Below are 20802 nucleotides of genomic sequence, written 5' to 3' on the forward strand. Positions count from 1 at the left end.
GATATCTCGAGCCAAAACGTCCCGTCGGCCAAAACGGCTCGCGCCAAAACGTCCCGTCGCCAAAACGGCGGGGCCAAAACGGCGGCGCCAAAACGGCGGCGCCAAAACGTCACGTACCGTGCAAATCTACTTAAAAACAGACAAAATTGTCATTTCTGGATGTCATTCAATATGGAAAACGCCAATCCAACTAGCAATTTTAAAAAAAATGGCATTGTCAGCTTTCATTTTTAAAAATGTAATAATAAGGCGAATTTTAACCAAAACAAGTTCAAATTCTTAATTTACTTTAATAGTCACAGGCATACAAATATACATCTAAGTCTATCTCGACCTCTAAAAAAAACAACAAAAGCGATATTTTGCTAGTCGATAGTAAATCTAAAAGGCAGATCTGAATGTTTATCAGCTTTTTGTTGAAAAACTACTATCTACTGTAGATGGCTCGTAAAGCTAATTTGCCAGTGATTTTATAATTAGTAAAGTATGAATAAAATGCAAAGACGAATTTATTTTGTAATACAAAATCTTAATTTTCAGTTATTATCCTTATCACAACCCAGAATAGGCCCCGCGCAATCCGTTTCGCATAGGGCCCCGCAACCTGTAGGACCGGCACTGCTTCTAATGCAGAATTAAAATCCATAACGATGTTTGAATTTTATATTATTAATAGCCGGACTTTACCCGCGGCTTGTGTGCCTTACTTAGTGTATTATTAATCTAGTTGATTGGATTTCTTCTTCCTCTTCTTCTAGCCAGCTTTTTGCTGCTGAGCTGTCAGCTCTTTTGCAGGCTGTGCCAAGGAAAAATAGTGTGCTGTTTTCTTCAGTTGTTAAGCACTGCCGTACAGGGTGATGGTTATGTTGGGCTGGAGTGGTAGTGGGGTCTGCCTAAGTTAGATTAGGAATAGACATTCAAAAAGGATATGGTTTACGGTTTCATTAGGGTGGGCGCAGTGTCTACAAAGGGGTAGTTGTGTGGGATTTATTTTATTGAGATGGTAATTTAACAGAGGTGTATGTCCTGTCCTTAGTTGGAAGATTGTAGATTGCTCTTTGCGGGGGAGGAAGTTAATACTGTCCAGTTTGTTAGGCATGTTCATTTCTTTATACATGGCTCTGCCAGTGTTTCCTGTTACCCATTGGTTGAGCCATTCCTCTTTGTGATTGTTGATTAACATTGACCTTAGGGTGAGGTAGTTAACAGGTCTATCTGGTTGTTCCATAGATGATCCTGGCTTTGAAAGCTTACCTGTCCTTTCATTTCCCATGACGCCAATGTGTCCAGGGATCCACTGTAATGTGATGTTGATGTTTAATTTTGTCATCATCTGGTGTATTATCACTATTAGTGTTGTCAACTCTCTTGGGCCTTTTGAGCTGCTTCTGTTAAGTGCTTGAAGAGTAGATTGGGAGTCTGTAAAGACAACAATATCTGATGGTGATTGTATCCCTTCATATAATTTGTTTTCGACTGTCTGCAAAACTATGGTAATTGCCTCAATTTTGGTTTGGAAGTTTGAGCAGTAGTCTTATTCAAAGTGTTTATTTTTGGGGAAGACCAGGAAGGAACCAAGGCCAGCATTGATTGTAGCTTTGAAGGTTGATTTGTCGGTGTATATTGATGGCTGTTTTTGGATAGCTTTCAATTGTTACGATCGTGCCTACTTTGAGCTCCAGTGGATTTGATTCTTTTGTTAGAGTGTTATTTATTAAATGTGTTTTAATAGTTGGTTGTTTGTAGTTAAGTCCAGGAGTTATGTATGAGTATCGGGTAATTTTTTCTCTGTAATTGGGTAGATGGTGTTTTAGGGCTAGTTCTTCAGTTAGTTGGATCAGAGTTCTTTACTTTTTTTGCTTGTTTTTCTTATTTCTCTGTATTAGTAGTTTATTAAGATGATCTTCCTCCAACCTTCTGTATCTCTCAATAGCTTCTAATGCTGCTCTGTTGCGCCTTAATTTAAGAGGTTCAATATTGGAGTCTATTTCACAGACTGCTGTGGGAGTAGTTCTCATACCTCCACTGATAGACGCAGGGCTTGGTTTTGGATTGTGTCTAAAGATGATTGATAGGTTTTGTTGGCGGCTACTTGTATGGAGAAACAGTTATTCATGACAGATCTGACGTGTCCAGTGTATTACTGTCTTAACGTTTTCTTTTCAGCTCCCAAGAATGTTCCTGTTAGGTGTTTTATTATGTTTAATCTTTGTGATGCTTTTTCTTTTAAATCTGCCATGAAGTGTTTTAGAGACAGTCTTTGGTCTAATTTTACACCAAGATATGTTGGATTTTCTTCTTTATTTATTGGCTGTGAGTCTATTTTTAGGATGTAGTTTCTTTTTGCTATTTTGTTGCTTTGGCTAAAGATTGAATAAACTGACTTTTCTTTGTTTATTTCCATTTTCCATAATTTGAAAACGTGGAGATAGTTGTGAGGCTCTGTTTAATTTTGTCAGCACTGAATATTTCTCTGTAGTTCAAATTAAGAGATCATCTGCGTAAAATGCCTTATTGGCCGAAATGAGGTCTGGGAGGTCATTCATGAAGATTAGAAAGAGTGTGCAGCTAAGGGCTGAACCTTGTGGTAGGCCTTCTTCCAAACTTTTTTTTTACTAGAGATGGCACCTTCGAATCGGGTTTGAATGGTTCTGTTTTTTAGAAAAGCCTTCATCCAGCTATGCATTCTTCCATGGATGCCCCTTTTTTTCATCTTCAAAAACAGACCTTTTCTCCACACTCTATAATAGGCTTGTTGCAAATCCATAAAAACTGCTGTAGAGTGTTTGTTTTCGTGAAACCCTTCTACTGTGTTCTGGATAAAATGAAAGAGGTGGTCTTCTGTTCTACTTGCTTTCCTGAAGCCAGCATTTGCATTGTAGAGTGAGCAAGTGCGTTCTAACCACCAATAAAGTCGGTTATTAATCATTTTTTTCTGCCATTTTGCCAATGTTGGATGTTAGAGATATTGGTCTATAACTTTTAGGGTCTCCTGGTGTTTTATTTTTCTTTAAAATGGGTATTGTGTTTGCAGTTCTCTATTCCTGTGGTATGTCTCCAGTTCTCCATGCATGGTTGATAAAGTTAAGCATAACGTTTTGGGCATGTGATCCTAGTCCCCGCATCATTTCATTTGTTATTTTATCTGGTCCAGGAGATTTTTTTGGGCAATATTGAGCTCGTATAGAGTGAAGGGAGTGTCAAAGATCTTACAGTTGGAGTTTTTTCTTCTCTCTTTAGGATATTACTAAAGGCCTGGTCCAGTTGTTTTCTTGGTTGTGACTTATTGATGCTAGCAAAGTATTTATTGAAGGTTTCTGCCTTTTTAAGTTTTCTGATATTAGATCATCAGTGTCTTTTAAAGGTTGGGGGTTTGTCCTTGTGTCTGCCCGTCAGTCCCGTTTAGAAAAGATAGTGAAAATCCGACATCATAATATTTTAGACCATTCAAAGTTCTGATGCAACGGCTACTTTTTTCTTTTCTGAAAGCGAAAAATCTAATATTTTTAAATCACTTATGCAAGCAGTTTGTTCATAAAAATGCACCACTTTTACAACTATTCACTATTAATACTAACAAACACGGGAGGCTCTTTATTAGGGGATATCATTATTAAACATGCTTTAACACATTTATGCAAACGGTTTTTATTTTTTATTTTTTATCAATTTTTTTTATACATTTGTATTGTTAAGTTATGTAAGTTCTGTTATACTAAATACTATATTTACACACAAAAAAGTTTACTATATATTTAAAGAGAAAGAATATATTTAATTTGCATATAAGTCGGACACAATTTAAAACAATTAATAAGTAGTTTTTTATATTATCGCGTGAACTGTAAATTCGTTTGCAGAGTTTATATATTTTGGGAAAATGACACATGAAGGCCAGGAGGCATTTAGAGACGCAAGCCATGGGAGCTTTTCTTGGAAAGTGGAAGCTTATCCCCACTTTCACCCCCGGCATTGACAGTCCTTTGGAACCCATTGGATTTATATATATATGTCAAACTAAGATGATGTTCCTTGTAAGATTTTCTCTTTCGCCACGAAAATAAAAGTAGTTTTGCGAAAATTGGTTTACCCGTTAAGACGATACATCCATGTAAATTAGAAACAAAAGGAGCGAGAGATGAATGAAATATAAAGTACTATTAAAACGGGTTTACCCGATTTGTTAAATAAATTGGATTCTAAAGTACGTCAGGACTTCTAAATTCGCATATTTAAGGAAAGAATTTATGTAAAAATGCTTTTTAAACACAAATTTGAAGGTTAATTGTATTAAATAATGAGGTCAATAGACTTTATATTGTATTATATTCATGTGTCAAAGTAAAAAACTATCTGTGCAAAGTGTAGTTCTTAAAATTAGATCTAGATCCTTTGGATCTTGTCTCTGTAAACATGGCCTAGATCTATGAAATAGTAACACTTTTATAGAGTTGGGCAACTTTTTTTTTTGAGGGTCTTAAGTTTGTTTTAGGGGATGTTACGGTTCCAGTTAGTACCCAAGGAACATTTATGCCAAGGTTTATTAAGATTGGTCAAACGGTTTTGATTTCTATGCGGGACATACAGCAATAGATACATACATACATACGCCTTACTTTATGCTTTATAGTATAGATTTCTAAGTAACAATATTAGGGGCCTATACATACGACCAGATGTGGAATTTTCATGATGTAGAAGCAAATATTATTGTCTTATAATAAAAAAAAAAAACTATCGAAGTCTTTCCAGAAGTCGGTCTATACATTTGACAAATAAGGTGCTGGAATTGGAACAATTTCACTTGCATGTTAATATTGGGAAAAGAAAAAGAATGGGGTAGCTTGAAAAGGACAAGGGAGTGGGGTGGTTAAAGAAAATCTGATTTAGTTATTCGTGTGCTAAATTATGATAATTCAATGACTTTCCTGTCCAGTTCATGCCTTATTCAAATGGCAAAAGGAAAAACAATGATAGGCCTATTCCTTTCTTCAGAGCTGCTTCAAAGTCATCTGATTATCCTTATCTTTTACTTGTGATGTTTTGTATAATAAGAAGGGCTTATATTTATACACTTGGCAGGATTATAAATTAACCATGACGGACGATTAACGCTGATGCGTGGCTCATGCGATAATTCATTATTCTCACTGAATTATGTATGTATTAAAATGCTCTTTGAGCTTTGTTACACATCCAAGCCTATTAGCAAGTTAGATTATCTCTTTCATCTGTTTTTCCCAACCCGCCTCCATCTCTTTCAACTTTACATTTGTGAAAGTTTTAACAATTACTGGATTTGTCCAAGAATGATTGCACTTTTGTGGTAAGAGCTCTAGTCTTCAGTTTACTGGCTTATTTAAGTGATGTCTTACCATTTCCAATGATTAATCAGCATGACGTTTACATCGAATCATTAAATAGTATCTTACCAAAATAAATAAAGATTCAGTGTCAAAGGTACACAATATGCACAGTTAAAAATATTTTTTTTGCTTCACCGAGTTTATTTGTTATGGTTCTCAAAGGAGTAACTTCAGGATATCTGGAAGCACTGTCAATGATGGTTAGGGCATATTTATGACATTCTGATCATAGGGGGCATAGGACCTTTGGTGTCAATGGATACTTTATCAGGGTATGGAAGCTTTATCAGTTTTCTGTAATGGAGGTTTAAGTTTAGGACCTCTAGGATTGCGCTGTTGACAAGGTTTACATCGTTTAATGAACAGTTTGATATCATTCTGTCATCCTGGCCAAAGAAATTTTGAGCAATGCATTGAAATGTTCTCCTACTTCCAGTGTGTGCTGCCTAAGGAGATGTATGACCAGCATGTAATATGTCTTTCCTAAGTATTTGAGGTACCAAAATCTGTTGAAGCTTAGTTTTGGAATTAATCCCATACTCTTAAGCAAGCGATTCGTGTTTGTACGTATGCAGGCTATATATATATATTATACTAGACCTATATTACCCGCAGCCCGCGGGTCTTAATTTGCGTATCATTGATATAGTCACTGAGAAGGGGATCGGAATATAGTGAATGATTTTTTGCTTTGATTTTGTTTATTTTAAGTGAGATTTTAACACTAAACCATCACTTGCCCAAGCGCAGCCAAAGAGGTTTTGAGTTTAAAACCCCTACCTGGGGTTTTGCAGTCAAATCCCCCACTTCTATAAAACTAAACCAAAAACAATGCAAACGACAATTCCCTAATTCCAAGAGCGTAGCTAAGGAAGATTTTGATTTCAAAACCCCATCCGAAATTTACGATAAAACTATCCATACATGTCATCAGATTCTATGAGCTTAGCCAAGAGGTTTTTTTCAGGGAACCCTAACCTCCCCGGCTACGCCCTTGATTGCTTGTAATACTTTAATAGTGAGTACCCTTTTATAGAGCAGCTGTCTTTCTTAAAGACAGGGGGTACCTTTAAACATAACCCTGCTCGAGTCGGGATTAAAACTCGAGTAACTCTTGTCACTCAGCCACACATCAAACACCGTATACTTTATGTTGAGAATGATAAATAAAATATTGCTCAGAAGTATTTTTCTTTTAAGTCGCTCAATATTGAAAAAAAAGTATTAGAAGTAAAAAAAAAAAAATTGTATAACTCTGACATGCGCACCTCCATCTAAAAATGTAAGCTATTGCAGAAGGTGCGCACTGTTATGGACTAGACTGAGAAGGATGTCAACACGAGGAAGAAGAACGATTTCCACCCAAGTCTAGAGCCGAAGTGAAAAGACTGTGCTAAAAACAGATGTTGTTTTATGTGCTTGTAATGTCCTGTGAATAAACATCCTTGCCTCCTTGAGTTGCCTCCCTTAAGTTATTACAAAACACGTTTAGACGCAAGTTATGAATATTCTTATGTTTGATGGTTTTAAAATGTGCTAATTAGTGACTCGAATCCCTTCACCTTCTGATGCAGTCGATAAAAGTTTCAGTTAAGTAGGCTATTTAGTTTGACCATTGCTAAAATGTATTGTGACTTAATAAACACATAGACGTCATCTATAAATCTGATAGGTCAAGTTCAAAGTGTGACGATCATTTGGTTTGGAGTGTTACGATGTGAAGATGTCTTGTACTTAATATATGATTGTGTTGATCAGAAAATAAATACAAAGCTTTAATTCTGAAAATAGGAATCACTTGAATAAAATACACACTGCACAATTAACTTAAACGTGTTAACTATCTTAGTTCAAGCTCATAACTACAACTAGATCTAACAATGGTTCTGGTTCTACAACTCAAACTATAACTTAATTCAACTAGATTTTTTCTACATTGACTTTTCGTTGTCCTTCTCAAACTTTTTATTCATTAAACTCTCTGCATTTGCAAATAAGCCACGCCTTTCACACCTATAAATCCTTGCTGACCCTTATATGATCTTTGAATTATTTCATTTCTAAGAAAGCATGCTTGCCTCAAGAGCTCGTTACTATGGAGATGGTTGCAGAGAACTAAAAATAAACTAAGCTTCATTATGCTATGTGACACAAAGCAAATGACTAACTATTCTCAGTTTAGATAGCTTATAATAATTATCCATGGTTCTATTATACATGGTAATATTTTATTTCACTGGTGAATTATTACAATGTGTTCAATCTTTGAAGTCTACTGAAGCATACCAAAAACAAAAGAATTAGTCATAACAGCTTCTCTACGCCTTCACACTGAACATATGATCTCCAGATGGCGGTCAACGAATTAGCGTAAGATGTCTCCTCTTTAAATCTCGGAAAAATGGAAGTCATTTTCAATAAGTAACCCTATAAAATTTACTCAGCCCCAAAGATCACCGTGAATAGACATCCCTTAACGTGGTAGACCACTTCACATATCTGGGAAGCATAGTATCAAATGACGCATTGCTTTCAAGGGAGGTTGATAAGCGTCTGATCAGGGCTAGTGGTGCTTTTGGAGGCCTCCTAGCGAGAGTGTGGTGAAATAAATCGTTCCGCCTGCCTACAAAAATCAGTGTCAACCAAGCAGTGGTTCTCTCAACCCCTCTATGAGGATCTGAGACAGATGTACTTTAAAGAAAGAAAATAAGGTTTCTTGAAAGCTTTAACCAAAGATTTTTTTTACCCCATCATGGACATACGGTAACAAGACTGCACTTAAAAAAAAAAGCGATGTTCTTGTAATGCCGGAATCAACTTCTTAAAATCCGATAGTCACGCTAGGAAGGGCGTGTTTCGCATGGGGGGACGAGCATATGCCAAAGGCAATAGTGATGGGCAAAAGTAAACTAAAACGTTAGAAACTTTTAGTTAAACTAAAAAATGAGTAAATTAAGGCCAAAGTTTAATTATAAATATACATTACTTACAATTGTAGTTTAATTAATGTTTATTTTAGTTACAAACTAAAAATCTCAATTAAAATGTGGTAGCTGTTGAAACGCATCCCTGTTTTCTATTTGTTTCTATTTCATATATATATATATACATATTACCAATGTTGAGAATAGTAGACAACTTTTGTTTAATTATATTTTAACTTCAGGATTTCATCTGTATGACAAGTTGCCTCACATCTTTCCGGAGAGTTGTCTTCTTATCACACTGGGGATACTGGTAGGAGTGACACTGTACTTCACGGAGACAGCTAGCAGCACACAATATACCCTTGATGCCAACACATTCTTTCTCTTCCTTCTACCACCTATCATCTATGATGCAGGCTACCATATGCCCAATAAACCATTCTTCAATAATTTGGGAACTATTTTACTCTTAGCCGTGGTTAACACTTTATGGAATACTTTAGGCATAGGTAAGTCGTTTCAATTTTGTGTTACTTTTTCATAAATATATAGCCCAAATCATGGGTTTTTTTCGGGGGGGGGGGTTGTGTATATATATAATATATAATAATATATGTATATATATACATATATATATATATATATACATATATATATGTATATATATTAAATACACGTATATATAGTGCTTTTTTTTTAAAGAATAGGTGCCGGTATTCAGTGATGGATTGCCTAACTTTTAACTACTAATAAATTAATAATAAACGTTAAAATACAAGAAAAGTAATAAATTTTCCCCCACACTGAAAAAGGTATATCTATATGTGTGTGTGTGTACATAATTAATCTTTATTACTTTCTGACCCTTCATTCTTTCGAAAGACGTTTATTGTACCCTAGAATAGGTTCTTCCTGGAGTTAGTGGAAAAATTGTAGTCTCCCAGCCCTTGCCAGCAAGAAGGTCTGGGGGGAGCGCATTGAGCTCACTCAGTGGGGTTCGGGGCGGAGTCAAGTACTATTTCCGGAATTGAAAGCCGACAAAATACATTTTCTGAGGTAGCTACAGTGCATTATCCTGCTATTGAAAAGTTTTATTTCAAAAACCTAATCTGTTATTCTTAGTTACTTAGATTCTCCTGTGCAGTTCGGCGCATTGGGTAGCAAGCTGCTTCCAATAAAATCAGTCACTGGCAATGTCTGAAGCCTCTTCCCACCTGCTCTGAGGACCTCCATGAAAGTGTGGCGCCAAGTTGTACTAGGATGTCCCTGTTTGCTCTTTCCTTGTAATGGCATCATGTCATCGCAACTCCTATTATGCGTAATTCATTTTGTCAGAGATCATATCCTGCAAAACTCATGCGCTGTCACAACCTTAATAAGGGGTCGACTCCCAGTTCGGCATAGGATTTCCGACTAAGATAGATCTCTATAACTGACTCCTAAAATCCGTCTTAGCCATCTTTGCTGAGCCACGTTTAATCTTTTTTTCAATTTCGACTGTAGTTTGCTTTAGATTTTATATCGAAAAGGGAAGTTTTATCGTCAAAATCATCTGTTAAGGGGTTTTAAACTAAAAATATATGGAATTTTTTTTTTAACAAATTCAAAGCCCCCCTTAGCTACGCTCATAGAATTGCTGTAGTTTGCTTTAGAATAATATTGAATAATAATAATAATAATAATAATCTTTATTATCCTTAAGGAAATTTGTCTTACAATTTGTGCATTACATGAAAGCACAAATTGCATGTCGCCACAGTGCAGCGCCATTTCAACCTGAAAACTCTCTGTAGGGGGATTTCAAACTCAAAACCGCGTGGAGGGGTTTTAAACTTTTAAAAAAGCCCTCTGGAGGAGGGGGTTTAAACTCAAAACCCCAATTGACTTGTTTACGCTCATATAATTTTTGGTGTGTTATTAGCTTTTTTTTATATTGAAGAGGTATTTTTTAGCATCAAACCCCGCTAAAAGGGGGGGGGGGGGTAAAGTAAAAAAAAAACTTTGGTTATGCTCATAGAATTTCCAGTGTGTAATATGCTTTTTTTTATATTGAAGAGATATTTTTTTTTAGATTCAAATCCCCTGAAAGGGTGTTTAAACTCAAAACCCCTTTGGCTACGTTCATAGAATCTGGTGATAGAACAAATTCTTTACGAATGCAGAGTTCTGCACGAAAGGCGATTGGGACAAGGATTTGATAGAGAGATAACTGGTACATGTCCGACACAAAGGCTGTCCTTGTACGGAATAGTCTAGAAGAAAGGCTAAATGCTAAGGTTGCATCTTGGAAGAGTTAGATTTAGATTCAGCTAGACTGATACGTGACATTGACTCAATGATCTACTGAATGTATATGGCTTTACATATATCAACTGAACAACTGCTTCTCTAGCTATAATCTCTAGTTCCTCACGTCTTGAGTTATACCAACTCTTCTCTATCTTCTTGACTACACAGTTATTGTTAAAATACAGGGTTTCAAGCCACACTGACACTGGCCCTAAACCAATAATATTGTTACAAATCGATATATTCTAACAATTAAACAATGTCCTCTACAATTACAGCATGATTAGATCTTGAGAAAAACAAGGTTACAAAGACAGTTTGTGGTGAAACTTAGACTTTACATAGACTTAGATCCTCCCGCGCCGTACGGCGCATTGGGCGGCAAGCTGTCTCCACTGCCAATGGTACTCCATGAAAGTGTGGCGCCAAGTTATATGAGGTCGTCCTGCGCTTTCCTCGTAATGACCTCCATGTCATCGCATCTCTTGGTATGCGTGATTCATTTTGTATTAGAACATGTCCCGCAAACCTCATGCGACGCTGTGTTACAAGCTCACTAAGTGTGGAAACACTAACTCAAAATCGGCCTCCGAAATGTCCCGCTCAGGCAGGTAAAAAGGTATGTTTTAATATTTTAAGAAAGAATATCAGAAACTATGAACTACAAATTATCAACAACTACAGCCCTATCTCCGTCGATACAAAAAGAAGAGACGTGCTCGTGTCGAAAGTGTTAGCGATACTGTTGTATTGTTTTATTAACGACTTGATACCACAGGATACGGAGATTTATTAATGTTATTATAATTACATTGTAATATTCATATGTATTCAATGAACTGATAGTTATGAAGATATAGTTAAATCCTAGGTGTCACAAAGACCGCATCACGAGTGAAGAGATTAAAAACAGAATACCACGATGACCTGCTAACTAGTGTCAAAAAATGTTAACTCAGACTCTATAGCCACATCACAAAGTCCTCAGGGCTCGTAAAGACAGAGAAAGCGATGGGAAGACAACATCAAAGAATGGACAGGCCTCTCGGTGAATGAAATTCTATCAAAGGCAAAGGACACAGAAGAATGGACAAAGACGGTTGACAGATCTTGTGTGGTGCTCCAACACCAACTGACTAAGGGAAAGGTTAAGGTGAAGTTTAATGTGAACCAGGCCTAACTGATGTTATTGAATGATTATCTAATTGATCAAAAAATAAAACTTTTCCCTAAAAAATTTTTTTAAAAATTAGCAAAATACAAAAAAAAAACAAGGTTACAAAGACAGTTTGGAAACACAAACTCAAAAGCGGCCCCGAAGTGGTCCACCCAGGCAGGAAAAAAGGCAGGTTTCATTTATTTTCAGAAAAAATATCGGTGTTAAATTCTATCAGAAGTGGTCCACCCAGGCAGGTAAAAAGGCATATTTCAATATTTTCAGAAAGAATGTCAGAATGAAATTCTATCAAAGGCAAATGACAGAGAAGAATGGAGAAAGAAGATTGACAGATTCTGTGTGGTGCCCCAAAGGTCCAGCAGACCAAGGGATAGGTGAAAGTGAATGTGAAGTTAGATGTGAACCTGACCTAACAGATGTCTTATAAGTATCTAATTGTTTTGATCTAAACGAGACGGACGAACAGACAGGCCACAAAACTAATAACGTCTTTTCACCTTTCGGGGGCCGCTAAAAAAGCTTACATTAATATGTATCAATTAGTTTGGATCAGTCATGTAATTAAATTTGTAATAGATCTAAACTAACGATAATAATTCTGTGCGATTAGAAATATTTGTAACAATTGTTTTTGTTTTGCGCAATTTCATGCTTTTAGCGTTCTCAATACGCTATGATCCTATCACTTGTCTGGACCAGTTGGAAAGGGGCAGAAAGAACGGGGTACCTGGGCGATCGCTTTTGAAATGCATTTGTTTTTAATTGGAACGATCTGAATGCGAATTTGTGGGCTAAAGCCTTCTCAGGTTTCTCAAGCCAACGAGGTAACCACTCTGCTCGCGAAGATTCTATGAACATGGAAGATAGTATCGTTATAATATTGTTTCTATTTCATGGTTGTGTTCACTAAGCCTCAGACAACAGCCTAATATAAAGAGGACTGATTCAGCTTCCAGCTTTCCCTTGTTTGAGATACCAAACAAAGTAATTTATTAGCAATAGTTCATTAACTTTTTTTTAAATTGGTTCTTGTGTTGTAAGGTAAAAGAAATAATTGTGCAACTTGATCCGAGATTGAGTGTTGCAGAAATAACGTGCACAAACTTTTGGGCAAGATAGACACACAGACAGACAGAGCTTTGTTTAAAAAGAAACTTTTCCCTTTAGTTATATCTTTGAAGAGCACTGTGGTGCACCTTATGTCACGTGTATAATATGAAACTCTACTTACTTATTATTGTTTTTAATTATATTACACTTATATCCATACTAAATACATTTTTTTGTCTTTAAAAATAAAAGTAAACATTTTTATATGAATGTAGGTCGTCAATATGATAGTCTATAGACAGAAATTACTAATTTAGTAATACAATTTTTTAAAAATATTTTTTTAAACATAAAAAATAAAACCGTTTGTATAAATGTGTTAGAAAATATGGTACATAGTATGGGCGTAGCCAGGGGGTGATATTGGTTCAAGAAGATTTTGATTTTAAAACCCCCTCCAAAATTTACGATAAACGCCCTATTCAAAAAAGCAAATTACACACTCAAAATTTTGAAGGGGTTTTGAGTTTAACCCCGTATTAAAAAATACCTATTCAATATAAAAAAAAAAGCTAATTATGCACTCAAAATGTTATGAGTGGAGCTAAATGGGTTTTGACTCAGTTTGAGTTTAAATCCCCCTTCAGCGGGGTTTGAAGGTAAAAAATACCTCTTTAATATTAAAAACAAACAAATTATACACTCAAAATTCTATGAGTGTAGTCAAAGGGGTTTTGAGTTTAAACTCCCCTCCAGTGGTTTTTGAAGCTAAAAAATACCTTTTCAATATATAAAAAAAAGCAAATTACACACTCTAAAATCGTAGTCATATACCTTTAATATTAAAAACAAAGCAAATTATACACTCAAAATTCATAAGCGTAGCCAAAGGGGTTTTGAGTTTAAACCCCCCGCCAGCGGGACTTGACGCTAAAATTACATCTTCAATGTAAAAAAAAAAAAAAAGCAAATTACGCACTCAAAATTATTTGAGCGTAGCAAAGCCAACTGGGGGTTTTGAGTTTAAACCTCTCTCTTACAGATGACTTCTTAAAAAGTTTAAAATCCCTCCAGATGGTTGAGTTTAAAATCCCCTTATAGAGTGTTTTGAGGTGGAAAACCTCTATCTTCAATATTATTCTAAAGCAAACTACAGTTACCAAATTCTATGAGTGTAGCTAAATAGGGTTCTGAATTAAAAAAATAAAACAACTCCAGAGATTTTTTAGTTTAAAACCCCCAACAGATAATTTTGACGATAAAACTTCCCTTTTCGATATAAAATCTTACGCAAACTACAGTCACCTAATTCCAAGAGCGTATTCAAGAGAGGTTACACATTTCTACCAGTGTCTGGGCTCCATTAATAAAGTGCAGTGGAAAGTCATCTGCCGAAATTGAAAAACACTAAATGTGGCTCAAAAAGATGGCTAAGACAGATTTTAGGAGTCAGTTATAGAGATCGGGTCTCAATCAAAGAAATCCTATGCCGAACTGGGAGTTGACCCCTTAGTAAGATTGTGACAGAGCGTCGCATGAGGTTTGCGGGACATGTTCTCCGACAAAATGAATTACGCATAATAAGAGTTGCGATAACATCCTATTAAGTACAACTTGACGCCACACATTCATGGAGGTCCTCAGAGCAGGTGGGAAGAGGCTTCAGACATTACCAGTGACAGATTTTTGTGGAAACAGCTTGACGGCAAAAGCGTCGAACGGTGCGGGAAGGTCAGTAAGAATAGCACATTAGGATTTTGAAATAAAACTTTTTAATAGCAGGAAAATGCATTGTATATACCTCAGAATATGCATTTTGTTGGCTTTCAATACCAGAAATAGTGCTTGGCGGCGGGGCTCCGCCCCGCTTTGGGGGAGCTCCTAGCGCTCCCCCAGACCCCCTTGCTGTCAAGCGCAGGGAGTCTACAATTTTTCCACTTACTCCAGGAAGAAATTCTAGGGCACAATAAACGTCTTCCGAAAAAATGAAGGGTCAGAATCTAATAAAGATTATGTACACACACACACATACATACATATTATTATTAGTATAGCTTTTATTCAGCGCTACTTTCATGCTTATAGCATGCTCAGAGCGCTTTGGTCCAATCTCATTTGTGGACCGGTGGGGGGAGGGGGTATCTAGGAGTTGGTTTTCCGTGCTGCCTATAGGCGCTCAGTAAACGCAACTCTGCCCGAGTCTGGTGTCGAACGTCGAGCCCCCTTCTAGGTAGCCGAGACAAGCAAGTTCAAGCGCACTTAGCCTCTCGACCACGCTTCCCACATATAATACATATGTATACATGATACATATACATATAAATATATTTTTTGCAGGGGGGGGGAGAAAAATCCCCCCCCCAACCCCCCCCCCCCCCCCCCCGAAAAAAAAATCCTGGCTACGCCCATGGTACATAGTTAGCTCTCTTGCTTAATAGTTTTCCGTGTTTGCTTTTTTTAATATATACTATTAATAGTGAATATTTGTAAAAAAAAAAAAAATGGTGTATTTTTATGAAAAAACTGCTTGTATAGTTGATTTTGAAAATTTAATTTTTCGCTGTCATAAAAAATGAAATATCCGTTGTATTAAATATTTGAAAGGTCTAAAATAGCATGATGTCGGATTTTTGTGATCTTTTCTAGTTTACGAGATCTAAACGGGACGGACGGGCGTACAGACACACTACGCAATACGGATAGCGGCTATTCCCCTTTCGGGAACTGCTAAAAAGTAAATAGATTACATCATGGCAAGTGTTTTCAACAACTTCTGATATTAGACCAAACACTACAACATGGCCTCCTTTTTACAAGTTACAAGGCTACTTGCCTTCTATATACACATTACAGACTGATCACTATCGCAAATCAAAACATTGAGGAGTCATTCACAAGAGAGGTCAATTGAAGTCATCCAGACAAAAGGTCACAATAAATATACTAAAAAAATAAGTATGAAGATACTGACATCACCTTTCATCCCCTTGACTGAATTTACCCAGTTAAGTCGTGTACAATTACGTTTAGAATTTTAAAATATTGAAACATCTTTGCAAATTTTGGACTAAAAAAATCTCAAATGTTCTAAAATGAATAGTACAACCAGAAAAAAAAATGTGATGCTTGTTTTCAGTATGGAGTAATATTAAATCAAGCTGCGGCATCAAACAAATACACACAGTGATTGTGCATACAATTTTCGTTGCAACCAATTTGAATTTAATACTAAAATGAAAATACATTATAGTATCAAGTAAGTTACATATGCACATATGCAAACAAAATTACATCACATTAGTATTTTGCCAATCTTTTATAACCAAAGAGTTAAATTAGCACAGGAATGTAGATTTAACAATATTAAATATCAACTAGTGCATTCTGAATTCTTTCGACAACATACTCTTATGACAAACACTACAAGTAACATAATATCGTTCAATATCTGACTCAATGTCTGGCCAAGTGTACATTTGGAAAATATTTCTTTTCATCCTACTAATAAGATCCCCTTCGCGTCCTGTTTGGAGTATAATTTTAAGTCTTTTTGGGGGAATTACCAATTGCTGTTCGATTAGATCTCGTAAGAGATATGTTATTCGCGGTAATGTCACACACGCAAGAGGAACTTCAGTCACTAATGTCCCGCTTCTCTCAGGCCTGTAAAGAATATGGCTTGATTGTTAGCACGAAGAAAACAAATGTTATGAGACCACCTGCTACAGCACCAACCTCCATCCTCATAGACGATAACAAGCTGGACGCCGTAAACGAGTTCTGCTATCTGGGATCCACAAAATAAAGATGACCTTTCTCTAGAAGAGGAGATTAAAAAACGCATAAGGAAGGCTGCCTCGACCTTCGCTAGAATCAGGCCAAGAGTTTGGGAAAATCAGAATGACCAAAATGGAAGTCTACAAGGCATGCGTTATGAGCACACTGCTGTATGGCAGTGAATCATGGACCACCTAAGCAAGAGAGAAAACTGAACTCATTCCATTTGAGATGTCTCCGTAGGATCTTGAAAGTCACATGGAAAGAAAAAGTGCAATACTGAGATCCTTGCGCGATCAGGTATTCCCATCATCTTCACAGCCCTCAGACAACGCCGTTTGTGCTGGCTTGGACATGTTCGCCGGATGGAGGACAATCGCATCCCGAAAGTCATACTCTATGGACACTTCGCGACTGGCACAAGAAAAACCGGTCGTCCCCACCTCCGTTACATAGATGTAATAAAACGGGACCTCAAATCAGTGAACATCAAAACTGACAATTGGGAAGACATAGCTCTAGACCGCACCAGATGGAGAGTGACATTGACCAAGAAAGCTATGGACAGTAAAAGAACATGGGTCTCAGCTGAGGAAGAAAAACGTACAATCCGAAAAAGGCCAGCTCCTCTACCACCGAAGCAATTTGTGGACGGGAGTGTCTCTCCAAAATAGGACTCCACAGCCACATGAGGAAGTGTGCTCTGAGATGAACCATAGTCGTTCTACGACTGAAGGAGGCCAATAGACCGTAAGGGTTAAAATACTCAAAGTTTTTGTAGAGTAAGCCATTCATATTTACATAAGTTTTCCTTTTCTCTTTACTTCTTTAGTGCTCAGTCAACTTTTTTCCATAATTTAGTCAGAGTGGGATCACATTTTTGGTGCTGTTGGAATTGAAAACTTTGGGTCATACGTCTGTATTCTAAAAATAATAATAATAATCTTTATTGTCCGTAAGGAAATTTGTCTTACAATTTATGCATTACACCAGATAAAACATTATAACTATAAAAAAAACAAAATATACATTTACATAAGACGCACTCATAATTTACATGTGACAAAGTTTATATCAGATTGTTCTTATTTAATGATTTGATTGCCAGGGTAGCAAAAGAGTGTTTGTGTCTGTTTGTCTTTGCTATCGGTGTCTTGTATCTCTTTTGTGATGGTAAAATCACAAAATCCTGACCCAAATGGTGATTTTTTTTTCTAGAATATCTTAGCTTTTTAAGGATGTTTGTCTCAAACAGCTTCCCCAATTGGGTTTGTTTTTTTGCCAATGACTTTACCAGCAGCATTTAGGATTTTATGAAGTTTATTTTATTTTTAATGCTCAGATTGCCATACCAGGCAGTGATATTGAAACTTAAAATATTGCAGGTGTGAGCGTGATAAAACATAGCCAAGGTCTTTTCGCTAACATTAAACGAGGACAGCTTTCTCAGAAGTCGTAATCTTTGCTACCCCTTTTTGCTGATATAATCAGTATTTGCAGTAAAATGTATTTTATTGTCTAGGATAGTACCAAGGTATTTAAAAGTTTGCACTATTTCAATAGTCTCCCCAGCTACAGAAACAATATCATTTTCCTTCTTTTCACTACGAAAATCGATTATCATTTCTTTGGGGTTTTTTTTACATTTAGTAATAAAAAAAATATCTTTACAGTATTTTTCAATGTGTTATATTTCTCTGAAATACTCATTTACATCTGAGCTCTGTGAGAGCAGGGCAAGAAGAGCCGCATCATCAGTAAATTTTGTGAAGGAGGAAAAAGGACTATCGGATTGAAAATCATTGGTGTACAAAATGAACCACAGTGGCAATGTCACAGCCCCCTGGGGCGCCCCTGTGCTATCTAAGCATGCATTTGATATTACATTGTTTACCCTAACCGTCTGAGGTCTCTGGGTCAAAAATTCATTAGCCCATAGTATTATATATGGACTAATCTTCAACGCTTTTATTTTTTCAATAAGTAAATGAAGTTGTATGGTATTAAAAGCTGATGAGAAATTAATAAAGAATAATCTTACATAAGTCCAGATGTTTGTAGACACAATTTAAAATATTAAGGATGGCATCGTCTACCTTTACCCTTTTGGTAAGCAAATTGTAAAGGGTCCAACTTACTACAAAGATCATTCAGAAGAAACATTTTAACCAGTTTTTCTAAACATTTAGACACAATGGAAGTAAGTAAAGTCATTCATTTCCTTTGGTTTGGAAACCTTTGGCACAGGTACAATTATGGACGACTTCCACACAGGTGGTATCTCGTGGTTTTTAGTAATGAAGTGGAAAAAATCTCTAGGAAAGGTTCAGCTAGTGGTTCAGCACATTCTTTTAAGATTCACCCTTTTATTCCATCAGGCCCACCAGCTTTCGCTGGGTTTACTTTATTGAAAATGTTGCAGACTTGCTCTTTAGTGATCGCTAATTCTAAACAGTTGTTAACTTTGACATCTTCGAGGGCTTTGAGTCTTAGATAATTAAAATCTTTAGTGTCGAAACCACAATAGAAATCATTTAACTCGTTGGATAATGTTTTGTCGTATACCATCCTTTCTAATAAGATGTATCCAATTCAACAAATACCAGTATGTAATTTTTTATCTCTTGCCAATCAGTTTGAGCTTAACCTCAGCGTTCAATCTGTTTCTGAAATTAAACTGCAATAAACACCTATTATATTCGTGTTACCTCTTGCCCATTTAAAAATCGTATATGTGAATTCAATTTCCGTATGCATTTTCCTTTTATTGCGTCATGTCCTAAATGTGTATGTGTTGCTCTGAGGCTTGCGGCAAAATTTCCAGTTGCGATTTTTTTATTTTCACACCCTTGACATTAATGATCACCGTTACCTCTATGTACACTCGGCACTTTATTATTTTTACTATCGGAATCATTAATATTGACAGGACTTTGTTCTATGCTGGTTCTATTATTCTGACATTGTCTCTTGAAACACTGTCTCGACATTTGCCCATCTTCTCCACAACTGTAATAATTCTATTCTCTTCGCTTGTATTGGGCATGTTATCGGCGGCTGCTACATAAACTGGACTCCTAGCACTTGACCTATATAGGAGAAGTAATCTTTGAGGGATTATGGGCACGACATGGCCTAAATTGTGCCGATGTGCCAGAAATTCAAAAAATCCATGAAGGTCGTTGTGGGAGAAGGAGAAACATACCTCAACCGTCTCTACGACCGATTGGCAAATTAGTTTTCATGCAAGACAGAAGTGGGTTAGTGTGCGTTTATGGATATTCCCTGTATCGAAATAAGCATTTATGCGGCATATTCCTCTAAAACAGCGGTTCTCAACCTTTTATACTCGGCGACCCCTTTTTACAATTCCCCACTCTGTCGCGACCCCCCCCCCCCCACACAAACACACATACAGCAATAGAAGAATAGACAAAACAATCCATATTTTCGATGGTCGTAGGCGACCCCTGGCATATCGTCAATCGACCACCAAGGAGGTCGCGACCCACAGGTTGAGAACCCCTGCTCTAAAAGGAAAGAGGAACCTGTGTATGAGGTTGACCTCCCCTTGCAATAAAAAACTAAAGTGAAACCATTGTCACCAAATTGAATGAGGGTAGCCAAAAAGGGTTTTGAGTCCCTTTTTTTTGCCCCCAGCGTAGTCAAGCGTAGTTTTTAGGGTACAACCCCCCTTCTGATAAAAACTGAAGCAAAACTGCAGCCACCAAATTCCAAGAGCTTCAAGTTGAGTTTCAACTTCTCCTTTACCACAGGGTATCCAATGAGTTTTTAGGCTACCCCCCCCCCCCTTGCAATAAAACTAAAGCAAAAGTTGCATATTTTCATTAGCATGTATAGGAGTTTTCAGGTTCATAAAGCATAAAACATATATTTCCCACTTTGTTCTATTTTCCTACCAATTTCTGAGATTCATTAAAAAGTAAATCTACGAGAATTCAGGCCACAACCTAAAAAACGTAAATAATCTGCAGTCATTGAAATCTATTGGCTTTACCCTGTGTTGTGATGGGCAGTTGAGCTATAATTAAATTTCAATACGTAAATTTATAATATATGTGTCTTTGTGTGTGTAAAGAAACCATCCCCGAAAAAAGTCATGGCTACATCCATGATGAGTGGTATTTTGTATATAATATATAGAAGATATCAATAGATAACAATACCCATAGTTTCTTTTATTAAATTTGTACTT

General features: G+C 36.6%; 1 protein-coding gene across 3 annotated transcripts in view; it reads left to right on the plus strand.

The window, feature by feature from the left end:
• The window catches only part of LOC106070408 (sodium/hydrogen exchanger 2-like), a 199614-nt gene that overhangs the window by 31693 nt on the left and 147119 nt on the right, over positions 1-20802 (plus strand). For 2 of the 3 annotated variants that reach the window (XM_056036080.1, XM_056036081.1), the window contains exon 2: positions 8533-8802. In XM_056036080.1, coding sequence (XP_055892055.1) covers positions 8533-8802 — 270 coding nt within the window. Of the gene's footprint in view, positions 1-5307; positions 5327-8532; positions 8803-20802 lie in introns of those variants that run through there. The other variant, XM_056036082.1, reaches the window with a different exon arrangement.

This window comes from Biomphalaria glabrata, chromosome 7, assembly GCF_947242115.1.
Source record: "Biomphalaria glabrata chromosome 7, xgBioGlab47.1, whole genome shotgun sequence".
Lineage (NCBI taxonomy): Eukaryota > Metazoa > Mollusca > Gastropoda > Planorbidae > Biomphalaria > Biomphalaria glabrata.